General features: G+C 33.1%; 2 protein-coding genes across 3 annotated transcripts; both read right to left on the bottom strand.

The window, feature by feature from the left end:
• Positions 1 to 18: 18 nt before the first annotated feature.
• LOC104888412 (DNA-directed RNA polymerases II, IV and V subunit 9A) lies at positions 19 to 4,344 on the bottom strand. The gene is made up of 4 exons (XM_010673375.4): positions 2,883 to 4,344; positions 2,617 to 2,692; positions 905 to 1,063; positions 19 to 482 (listed from the first exon to the last, which is right to left on the bottom strand). Exons 1-4 carry the CDS (start codon positions 2,909 to 2,911, stop codon positions 402 to 404), a joined length of 345 nt encoding a protein of 114 aa, XP_010671677.1. The 5' UTR covers positions 2,912 to 4,344; the 3' UTR covers positions 19 to 401.
• Positions 905 to 9,761, bottom strand: LOC104888410 (outer envelope pore protein 16-2, chloroplastic). Of its 2 annotated transcripts, XR_007272418.1 has the most exons (9): positions 9,432 to 9,761; positions 7,996 to 8,047; positions 7,038 to 7,109; positions 5,827 to 5,858; positions 5,241 to 5,274; positions 4,978 to 5,045; positions 4,728 to 4,873; positions 2,617 to 2,692; positions 905 to 1,034 (listed from the first exon to the last, which is right to left on the bottom strand). XR_007272418.1 is itself a non-coding variant. In XM_010673374.3 (7 exons), the coding sequence occupies exons 1-7, from the start codon at positions 9,597 to 9,599 to the stop codon at positions 4,730 to 4,732; spliced, it is 570 nt and encodes a 189-aa protein (XP_010671676.1). In that variant the 5' UTR covers positions 9,600 to 9,761; the 3' UTR covers positions 4,449 to 4,729. The 2 variants fall into 2 exon arrangements, 1 of the variants encoding a protein (XP_010671676.1); XM_010673374.3 differs by lacking the exons at positions 905 to 1,034; positions 2,617 to 2,692 and having other exon boundaries at positions 4,449 to 4,873.
• Positions 9,762 to 12,112: the final 2,351 nt, after the last annotated feature.

The following is a 12,112-nucleotide window of genomic DNA, read 5'->3' as shown; positions in this document are numbered from 1 at the left end:
TGATATGAGACGAAGAGATAACAAGCCAAGTGCAGCTCCGGTTCACAGAGTTTATTATATTAGACGTAGATCAAATGAGTCCCTCAACATTGTTTCATTAATAAGTGAACATTTCTACCTTAATTCGACTTTGCACAAACACACTTGATGGATTCACTAAATTCATTACTCCATAGGTTGGTACGATAAACATGGGTTTCTACTGTTTAATCGATGCCAATTAACGAGGTCAATTAAAAAGTGTACCAGCAAGAACTATGTTACGGAACACAGAGCCACGTTACAGCTTCATGTTGCTAAATCATAAGACCAACAAAATTAGTTCTGCTCTTGGTTTTCAAATATACATATCGGGAACAATTGGTCAGGGCAGAAAACATTAGCATAAGATGAGATATTGATCAATCTCTCCAGCGATGACCGCAGCTTGGGTTGCAGCAGACGAAGAACAATGTCATACCTTCCTCTCCTCTAGATGTTGCCTGAATTAGCCCCATGTGAAATGTATTAGACACAAGAAAAGAAATTTCAAATGTTCGTTACTGAAATGTAGTAGTAAACTATATTCAGAGAAAAACAAGCTCTAAGTTAAGAACTTCATTCAAAAACAGCTAGCCGGTCAAGACAATCAGTTCGAAATCTCATATAAATTCAATTCTAAAAGCCAAAAAAACATGACAGAATTTGAAAAAACTCCAATTTAGATATTCTCAGCATGCACTCAACTTCTCAACCTTTTTTTTATTTAAAAAAAGTTGTTCTCCCCAGCTATAGGCTACAACAGTGTATCATTCACAGTTTAGAAAGGAACCAAACCCGTTCCATATTAAGGATAGTCATAGTGCTTGTAATAAGAGTGTAATACATTTACTTGCAAGCGATAAAACAATAGTTTGAAGTTCACCTGGAAAAAGACAGCCTCTCCATGATTGCATTGAGTACATCGGACAGACTTAGTACGGGGAAGAGTTGGATCAGCAGCTACATCTTGTAAGACCTGAGTACGCTCTCCAACAGCATGATGTATCTCATTTCTGTATACACAATTGTTATCAGCCATCTCCTACATAAAGCAACCCACCAACGAGAGGAGTTAGGAAAACAGCTATATATTTCCTCCGTTTCTTTTTACTCGCTACACTTCTCATTTCACGGACTCCTAGGCAATTTTCGGAGAAGAGAGAGGTAGAGAGTAAAAAGAAAAGGGACTCATGTGGGAGGAGAGAGATAGAGAGTTTATTGCCCAAAAAAGAAGTATAGCAAGTAATGTGAAACTTCCCATAATGGAAAGTGTAGCGAGTAAAAAGAAACGGAGGAAGTATATAACTCATAGATTTGGAAAAAGTAGGCATGCTACAAAAAAAAATCATCTTTCTATCATAAAGGTATGCTTGGAGCGGAAAAAATTAAGATGTTGTGAATGGGTGAGGGTGATGGTGTTCAGGATAGAGAAATGATTCTGCTATGCTACCTATTCCTTCAAGTACCACTATCTCCACCTATTAACCACCACATTATTTCAGACCCTACTACTCCTTGAATGAATCCCCTCATCATAAGCATGGGCTAATAATTCACTCACAGGGTAAAAAAAATGTAATTACTGTTTCATATGGTCAAAAGATGTCGAGCATTTCTTAAAAGCACTTTACTACTAACTCATTGGGAAAAAAAGAGAACCATCAACCACCACACCCCCCCCCCTCCCCTGCGGTACAAAAAGGCTGACAATCAAGCCAAAAAAGGGCCAGCAAGAAAGGTGGAGAGATGAAAACCATAATTCTCTAATCCGAAACTCTTATAGCAATTCATCATGGAAACTCCTAGGTTCATAACTAGATCCAGAGAGTGGCTCTCGCATGACACCATTGTGAGGTATTAGTAACCTTTCACATTAGTAACACAAACTCAAAGATACGATAAAGTAATAAACATATAAGTATATAACTATGAGTAGAACGAAAATCTACCCAAAAAGAAGCAACTTCTAGATGTCTCAGATGAAGAGGTACTGAGTTCATACATCAAAGACAGCACCCAAAAAATGATTCATGTATAAGACCACGATTTACACAAAACAATCACTTCATCCATGAGATAAACCAATGTACAGGCATGTTATTTCATCAACATGGGAAGTTCACCACAAGAATTTGAAAGATAAAGGTAATCCCACCTAAATGCCTTTCAATTCAAAACAAAATACAATCACACTAGGAAGCACGATATTACTATTTCTCCAAAAACTTCGGAGATCTAGAAACAATCCTCTTCTTGACATCCTTTATAAAGTAATACGACGTCAATGCCATTTCAAACAGGAGCAATACAGTTGCCCACATCCCATTATCCAAGTTCCAACCCTTCTACTCTTCCATAAGCAAGTTTACTGGTATGAAATCCCAAATCATAAATCAAATATCTTATTACATGAAAATTGAGCTTTTTTTTTAAACAATTAATGTAAAACCCAATTACAATACTACCAACTTTAATTATCATTTTTCAACATTCAGATATACCATCAAAAATCAACGACTACAACTAAAACCCTAAAAAAAATCCAGATATAACCAACAAAACTAACAATAGAGTTGAAAGAGAAAGAGATGAAACCTCGTGGTCGCAGTTTCGACAAGCGTAAAGAAGAATTTTCTGTTCTCTCTCCTCTTTTGGGTACAAAATATTGTTGCTGTTCAATTATAACACACAAAATCCAGAACATCAAAACAACAACATAATAAATTATATATTAAAAAACCCAGAAATTTGGTCCTTAAAAACTAACCCAGAAAATTGTTCAAATTGATCAATTGTTAAATTTATTAGCTAATGTAAAGATTGCAAGTAAAGAACAGATGAAAAAAAAAATAGATTCTGACCATTCGCGGCAAAATTTCATTGTACTCATCTTGAATAATGCAGCAAGCTCGAATTTGATGGTATAGAGAAAAAAGAGGGGAAATTTCTGGAGAATGGAGAAAACTCGTTGCCCTAATTTTTGGGGGTTTTACACTGGCTGTTCACTAGCAGCTGAAGGTCGGAATTTGGAGTGAAACTGTGAAAGGTAAAGTAAGTGGGGTTCTAGACTTTTTTTTTTTTTTTTTTTTTTTTTTTTTTGAGGGGAGGAGGGTTCTGGACTTGAGGAAGCGTTGTTTAAAGTAAGTGAGATTTTGTGTGATAATTGAACAAAATATAGGATTATACAGTATGCCTCCATATCAGTGTATATGATAAAGTCAGTGAGATTTTGTGTGTAATTATAACTATCATTCCCATCATTTATCACTTTTTATCAAACGGGTCTTAATTGGTAACTAGTTATTAGGCCCGGACTATGTTCCGGGTAAGAAAATTTTTCATTTATTAATAGTGTACTTTGATATTATAACACTAAATACAACTTGGTCCAGTAGTTAAAACTTTAGTACATGAACTTGAGGTCATGGGATCAAAACCTATACTATGCAATTTCTAATTTTTTATTGTACATGGATTACATGGACTAAAACTCACTAGGGAGAGCGCCACGTGGCACCGCTTGAGTTCTGTCAATTCTGTGGCCATATAACATATATCCCCACAAATATTTCTATTTCATAATAGTTTCCTCTCATAGTGATTTGCGCAACGCCTCAACGTACATACAAACCTAACCGTTAAAGAAAAAAATCGCAGCAATATAAGATTATTCTACCGTGATCCCAATCTTTAGACTTGATTCGATACGCGATTCACTTCTAACACATGCAATTTGGAATATTAACTAATAGACCCGACTATTAGGCCGTGCAAACTGCCCAATAGCACAAGGATCCCGAACTTCCTGGATCCCCAACATTTGGAAAACAAAAAAAAATACTTGTGGCGCTAAAACAATTCAACTACAAATGTTGGCACAGTTAAGTCTCTGAGTTCAATATTCCAACAATGAAGTTCGAGCACACGAGTTCGACTCATCTCCCCAGCATGTCTTATATACTTCTTGCAAGTCTTTATGGTTTTTCTTGACTCATCTCCCCAACATGTCTTGTTACTTTTTGCAAGTTTTATCGTATTTTCGTAAAGTCTGAGCATTTAACTCATTTCCCAACCATTTATTCCCTTGCTCTTTTTTTTTAATTCTTTAGGTACTGGGAGTACATATTTGTCTAACAAGAATTGAATAATTTGCTTGCCACAAGTTCACTAGTTTATAAATTTACCTACTTCATCACATAAATCTTCTTTTCTGTTGTACCGTTTTAGAGTGAAATGAAAAATTATTATTATCTTTTAAAGTAAAACATTAGTGGTTTTATACTGAGTTGTTAATTGTTACATACAGTTTCAGATGAATTTGAAGTTTTAATTCTTCAATTTGCAGGATAAATATATAACTGTAATATTATAAACCTTTTTTTAATCATTTAAGTTGCAAAAAAAAAAAAAAAAAAAAAACCACCAAGTGCCCAATCCTAAGATTAAATAGAACCTCCTAAATGTTTAAAACAGCCATGTTCACTAATCAAATATGAGAGGATTTTTAGTAGTTTGGTCTTCTACCTCCTATTTCACATGTCGGTTTTCTCGAAATCCGAGAAGAAACTATCCAACATCAAAGGCAAAACAATCACTACATAGCTACTATCTCTTTCGTACATAAAAGAGTAAACCAACAAATATCAACATTAGACATAAGTAAAAAGTTGGGAGTGCAAAATAATTGCAAAAGGTCCAATTCCTACTCTTAGAAAGTCCCTGTAAGCATATTGGCTGCAGTAGCAATAGCTGCTCCTGTGATTGCAGATTGCACAACTTGTTCATGGGTTGTATCTTCTGATGTAAGTGCGAGCGTCATGCCTGTCAATGCTCCGGCTACAGCACTGTTTTTCTACATGAACACGAATATACAACGGACAGTTGAGATCGCAACAGAATCGAAGTGTTACAATAAAGGGAAGATGAAAGAAGACACTAAAAGTGTGCCATATTTACCCAATCGTGATAACCACGAGCCTCCTTCAATCCATAAGTTAAACCCGAGAACACCCCAGCGGCCAATCCTGCACAATTCAGCTTTTGCTCATGAGCCATTTAATCATGTGGAATGCTTTCGAAGCAATCAGGAATCTATATTAGGCTATATAAGATAATGAGGAGGAACTAAAATTAGATTAGTAACATTTAACTACTGCAGTCTGCAGACACAATATGACATCGTTCTTTACATGTTACCCATAGTAGAGAGCATAACTTACCCCACTGAAAGGACTCTTTGCCTGTATGTTTAACCTGAAAACATTTTATAACAAGACTAAGTTAAGTAGTCAGTGTAATAAGCTTACGCAGATGAAATTTTTTTACACTACGCAATAGATTCTTCTTTTGGTCAATAAGAGTACCCCTCATGAGTCCTTTAGGATTACGGCCTGTTTCGTGACGACAGCGAATTTATCAGTGTAATTTCATAAGAATGTATTACCAATCATGTGCTTTTCATCAGAGTTATCATTAACACCTTCCAACATTGTAATTGATAGTAACGGTTAGTCGATTATATTGGGAAGTATATGTTTATAGGGTGGACAAGCATATTATGGGTATTATGGAAACCAACAGGGATTTCCTTTCCAATATTGCTCTAAAATTCACTATTGTTAGTTATTACCACCATAAAAAAACAGATAGTTAAGATCTTGCTTTCATCTGGCACATGAACATCTATGTCAGTCTCACACAATCAGTAAGAACAATATGTCCATTGCATGGATATATAGTATCCTTTCTTCATTGGCTTGCCACACGTAAGATCATACGAAAATGAAAGGGCGCTAGAACAATTACCAAGGCTTCAACCGACTTTCTGCTGGTCTCCCCTGCACACGGAATATACAACCATAAGATAAGTGTTTACTGTCAGTTATAAAAACTGTACACACTGAAAGATGTCATTGTATTAGTTAACAAAACGAGTAAAAATAAAGGATTTTAGGTTGTGCATTTATCGACTGACAAATGGCAAATCCGTTGACATGCCAATTTATCATAAAACTTCTGGTTGCAAGTAGGGGTGAAAGTTCGGTGCGGTTTGGATTAGAGCCTAATCCAATCCGATCCAAATTAAATTTGGATTTCAATTTTTCAATCCGAATCCAAACCAATTAGAGTTTGAATCCGATTCAATCCAATCCAAATTTTCATACTCTAGATTGGATCCGATCTGAAAATCCGTTTTTTTTTTTTAAAATTCTAGTTTTTCGATGAAATAAATTTTGCACAACTGCTGCCTAGTAGATTGAGAAAATGAGGAATTAAGTGCAATTACTCCCTCTGTTTCAAAATATAAGACATTCACGCTTTACGAAAATTTGCTTTGACCACAAATATCTCTCAAATACGATAAATAAAAATTATAAAAATTATACCGTTGGATTCGTCTTGAAAAATACTATAACAATATTATTTTTTAAATTTTTTTATCAACATATATTGAGAGTAATTAACGGTCAAAGTTCGACCTCGAACTTCGTGCGTGCCTTATATTGTGAAACAGAGGGAGTAGTACTTTAGGGGAAGGGTTGAAGTGCTATTTGTATTGGGCTATGGAGTAGGTTTTTTAATATAAAAAAAATAAGTTAAGCACTTAAGTCCATTCAGATACATAGAACAAGGCATATTACTATTCAGTTATATTGGATTTTTGGATCCAATTACCCTCAATCCAATCCGATCCGAAAATCCAATTTTTCAAAAAATCTCAATCTGAATCCAATCCGAACACAGCCGAATCTGATCCGAATTAGTAATTCGGATTGGATTGAATTGGATTTTGGATTTTATCCGAATAACTTTCACCCCTAGTTGCAAGTCGAGAATAAAGACGAAAGAAACAAACTTTGGAATACCCTTCAAATCTAAACAAAGTGTGATAATTTTTTTGAATCCACCACTATTCTTAAGTATCACAAACTTTTCGAAAGACTTCTTATTTTATAAATGATCATCCCAGAAAACGGAGTAACCATTGCAATGGATTACATTGAGAATGTAAATACCTCTAAGATCTGAAAATGTGTTACGTCTCTTGGCACCATTACCATTTGCGCTACCTGAATCAATCCCAACACCTGGTTCAAAAGTATCGTGTTCAGTTCAAGTTAAACATGTAACAAGCATAGCTCTTTTTTTAATGTTGTAGCGATAAATATAATAACCACTACCGTTATAGGCCTAGAGTGCAACACCCCCAAAACAAGTGGCAGAAGAGCTAATGTTATATCCAAGTATTTTTGTGTACCCTATTACTAGAAAGTCTCAAGTTATTATCTTTAATAAAACTCTAGGCCAGGGCAAAGTGTGTAGATTAATTTGAAACGGAGGTAGTATGTAGTGTAGTATATGATAAATTTTCAATGGATTCCTTTCCTTGCCAAAGAGACTATCCGCATACAAGTCCAATCGAGTTTGTTCTAGAACCAAAGTAGCCTACCAAGCTAATTATATGTAATTAGTCATCATCCCCTCCCTTCTTCTATATGAGACAAACTCACATGTGAGTTCTGCTCAAGTGTAACATATCATATGACACCAGTATGTCTCACCCATTATTGTAATTCTTGAAACTGTTGATGATGTGTGGCTTCTTTGACATTTAAAATGTTACTGTTAATCAGCGAACAAAATTGGAGTCGTTTGTGAACTAGATCATCTTAATGTATTTAGTATATTACAACGTCCATTTCTTAATACAACGTTCATGTAAATTATATAATAGATCAAGGATGATCAAAACTGTCGAATTAGTAGCTAAATCCTTGCATTTTGGTAAATACTACATAATTTCGGATAGGATATTGGAAAAGTCCATATTAATATCAGATCAGTTATCAATTTACATATAAGAAGTAGCACTAATTGATAATCCTTTAATCTATAATCTACTAGTTGACCTTCTTTATAGTATTTTGTTCCATGATCTGAATGAATGAAGAATGCATGGAGGAGAAAATTTACCATCAATTGCAGTAAAATAAGCTTCACGAGATACAGCCTGGATAGCTCCAATCTACGCACACAAAATCAACAGAAAAAAGATAATAGAGTTAGTAAGATGATCATGGTCACTTGCATTCCAAATTTCATGGCACAAACTTTTATAAATAACCTCCTAGGCTAATTAAAACTTAGTTTGCCACTCATATTTTACTTGTGCCTTCACATGATGGTAAAAAAAAATTGAACAATGATATAGGTAGTCCTTAAGCTAGAAGGGGAAACATAAGATAAGTAACACCCACCAACAAGTGAATCACTAAACTAATACTAGTTGTACAATTTGCTTTTTCACGTATACCAAGACGTTTTTTTGACCGTTAATCTCTAATTGTATATATGTGAAAATGTACAAAAGTTGATAATTAGAATCCTCGCATGGAGAAAATTTAACACCTCACCTAACTTTGTTTTTTCTTATACGAGGGCGATAATTATCAAAACTGATTGATGAATAGTTCTCAAATGTCAAATGGTGTAACAAATTTTGATATATACTTCATTTCTTTTTCATTAAGGCTCTGTTTAATAGGGGTGTAAAATATTTTTCATGAAACTAAGTTTTCTTTTTTCTTTCATTTTTCGTTGTTTGGTTTGATAAGGAGTGTAAAACAAAATTTTGGGAGCTTTAAGTGAAATTCATTTTCATTTTTTTAAAAAAAAAAGACATTTTCCTCCCTTTTTTTTAACAACCTTTTACTATCCTCTTATCCATCCTCTCCCTTCTCTTTTTATTCGTCTCTTTTCCATAACTTTTTTTACATCAAACCAAACAAAAGAAAATTAATTTTGCATTTAAATTTTCCATTGTAAAATATTTTACATGAAAAATCATTTTACATTGAATTTACATCCAACCAAATGAAACCTAAATCACTTTTGAGTTTTACATCATCTAAACTCTAACTTGACCATAACTAAGGACTAAGGAGAATGAATAGACAAAACTTGAACCCTCTCAGCTTCTTAGCTTCAGTATTTGAAGGTTAGGCACTTAGAAGTAGTGCAAAAGGTAAGAAATCAACTCAAAGCACCCTCACTTAATTAAGGATTCTTACCAAGCGAGCCAAGCCTTAATAATCCTAATCACATAGAAGCATACAAATATACATACCAAAGTGAAACTAACATCAAACTTTCAATTACATCTAGCTCAACAACATGCATGGAACCACGTTGACCTAGTGGGAACCACGGATGTCTTGGCCTAGTAGTTAAGATTGAGATGTTATAAATGATAGATCACAAGTTCGAATCCAAATCTCCATTCCAAAATAAATGAAATGAAGCATTTCATTTATTTTAAAACGAACTTTAAAACGAAAAAAGTATCATATTTGAGCATAAATGGATAAACATAAATTAGGAAAGGAACATAGAAAATAAATAATGTATACCCCAGCAACTTTGATAAAGCTATGAGTAATACGATTAAGGAGAGGATGGCCTAAATCAAAGAAACCATCTTTCTCGAAGCTTCTAATCTCATCCATCATAGACCTTTTCTCAAACTTACCACTACTACCACCATTACTACTTGCACTCACTGTCACTTTGTTGCTCATCTTAATATTGTTATTCCTTCACTCTAACTTCTTTAATTTCTTTCGAACCTAAAAGATTTTGACTTTCTTACCAAAAAGAACATTTACCAGATTATATTCTAGTACTAACAAACTAAATTCCAAAATTGAGGGACAACTTATTTGAAGGAATTGATGATAATAATAAACCTTGGAAGAAGGAATTTTGTAGGTATGTGTCATGAGTGCATGTGTTTTAGGAAGTGCGAGAAAGATACGTGTAAAATGTTCAACAACTGCAGTTACTATATTGCCGTACTCCTTGGCGACACTTCAGCTCGTTCGTGTCACCTTTCCTGTTGCTTCTCTTAAAACAATACTCCTCCGTCTTTTTGTTTATTTCCCGGTTCCGTAATAAATGAAACACTTCTCTTTTTTATATGAAAGCCTTTTTTTTTAGAAAAGTGTTTCACTTATTATGAAATGAAAAAAGTATTATATTTACTTTTAACGCACAGATCAAGAAAACATGTTGGACCATTAAAAAGTAGAATAAGTACAAAATAGTTTTTTGTCTGATCAAGAAAAAAATAAGGGTATAAACGTAAATAATATGTGGATAACACATACCAAAACTAGAAATATTTGGCAAATATAACAACTAAAAAAAGACGGAGAAAGTATTTAAAATTATGTATTTGGGTTGAAAATTTTTTGTAAGTAAGATGAAAAATTCTATGAAACTGGTACTTCTATTTATATCATGTATAATTATTAGGTTTGTAGGTTAAATTTTGTAGAAGGTAAATAAGACGGTAAAGAAAACCTCACTCCCACAAAATTGCTAGTGAAATTTGATTCGATGATCTTGTCAAACTTTTACCACTTTGTGTTAGTTTAAGGTGTTATAATTTTAGAGTTACTAATATTATATTATTGAACACTTTTGAATTATATTGCAAACTAGCATTATTGTTCTTTTCCTAAACGAGACCAAGTCGTAACTCGTATGTGCCATTGTTGGATATCGAAAACTAGATTATGAGGAGATTGAAATCAATTTTAAGTTGTTGATGGAATTGAGACTAGTTATGTGCCATCCTCTCCTCTGGTCACTCGTAAAGAAGAGAACCAATGGAGAAAGTAAAACTACCGTTAATTTGTAAGTAGTTACCTCATCTGTCTGTTTCAAGAAAAAAAGCTGGTCCCCGCACAATCTATATTAGAATTTTTTGCACGCGATGCGTGCTTGAATTTTTTTTTCGAAACAAATTTTTTCGGCATAAGAGTCAAAATTTGAACATTAGACATACGAATTATAATTGTTTTTAGTTGCAAAATTTGATTGGTTTAGTTTCTGTCATTTAAATCTCTCACCATTCTTTTTTTTTTTTTTTTTACTTTTCAAAGTTAATTCTATGAACAAAATAGAAATTTTATTGAATTTATTTATGATTTCTAATATTAAAATTTTTTTGTTGATTTTGAATTAAGTACAATAGTTCATAAAGTGTAAAGAAAGTAAAACACTTTGATTTCAAGTCAATTTTTTCATGGGTTGTAGTTTGTAAGTGAATTTTTAAGTTTTTGTAAAGTTTCCTCATTTTAGTCAATTTTTAAGTTTTCGTAAATTATGCAATTTTATGATTTTAGTTGACTTGTGAGTGATTGTTATAATTATATTTTTGATATTTTTGTTTGAACCCCCCTTTGATTTGTAAGTGAATCTGTAATTTAGAACGGAAAGGGTAACATAGTCTCTTCATTCGGGGACACCATAGCTCCCCCCTTCCCTTATAGAATAGAGATATGTTGTACTTTAATTCTTGAATGATATTTTACATAAACCTTTTTACCTTGATAATTAATCGCTATTATATAATAGAAAAAAATAGGTCCAAATATATGCAAAAATTTCATTATATATAGGAAACATTATAAAAAAATAAATAATTTTTTTCCTTGTCTAACTTCTAAATTCTTATTTTACTACAAATACACCTCTATTTTTTATCATGACCCACCATTAATTAAGAATGGTTCTTGAGAATAGTGATTTGTAAATAATTTTTTGTAAATATTTTTGTATGTATTGACGTTCTAAGTTATTAGCTAGTTTTAGTTTGTATGTTAATTTTAAGTTTTAATAAACTTTTCTGATTATTTGAGTGATTTGCGTGATTTTTATAACGTGATTTTCTCAATTGTATGGGTGAATTGTAAAGTTTTTTCCTTTAAGTGATTTGTGAGTGAGTATTGTAAATTTATTTTAGGTAGTTTTCTTTGGGTGTCAATTTTGATTTTGACATTCTTTTTGTAATTTAGAAAGTGAAGGGGGGCAAAATAGGCGTTTCAAAAGAGGACACCATTGCTCCCCCCTTCCCTTATATAATACTCCCTCTGTTTCATATTAATCTACACACTTTGACATTTTACACTATTCACAAATTGTACTTTGACTCTCGTTTGTGATTTATACGTGAATAAAAACATAGTCATGTGAGATCTTGTTAAATTCATCTTAGTATGTATTTTATTAATATGTACTTTTTATA

Source organism: Beta vulgaris, chromosome 3 (genome assembly GCF_026745355.1).
Source record: "Beta vulgaris subsp. vulgaris cultivar EL10 chromosome 3, EL10.2, whole genome shotgun sequence".
Taxonomy (NCBI): domain Eukaryota; kingdom Viridiplantae; phylum Streptophyta; class Magnoliopsida; order Caryophyllales; family Amaranthaceae; genus Beta; species Beta vulgaris.
This window is presented reverse-complemented; position numbering and strand designations above follow the sequence as displayed.

Bases quoted from the DNA above. Each gene is read 5' to 3' on its own strand.
- LOC104888412 (XM_010673375.4), bottom strand. From the start codon at position 2,911: ATGAGTACAATGAAATTTTGCCGCGAATG. The intron at 2,693-2,882 runs GTCAGAATCTAT...ATAATTGAACAG, and splicing joins ATGAAATTTTGCCGCGAATG to CAACAATATTTTGTACCCAA. The intron at 1,064-2,616 runs GTTTCATCTCTT...TGCTTTATGTAG, and splicing joins GTCGAAACTGCGACCACGAG to GAGATGGCTGATAACAATTG.
- LOC104888410 (XM_010673374.3), bottom strand. From the start codon at position 9,599: ATGAGCAACAAAGTGACAGTGAGTGCAAGTAGTAATGGTGGTAGTAGT. The intron at 7,110-7,995 runs GTAAATTTTCTC...CTTTTGAACCAG, and splicing joins TTATTTTACTGCAATTGATG to GTGTTGGGATTGATTCAGGT. The intron at 4,874-4,977 runs GTAAATATGGCA...GTGTTCATGTAG, and splicing joins CTCGTGGTTATCACGATTGG to AAAAACAGTGCTGTAGCCGG.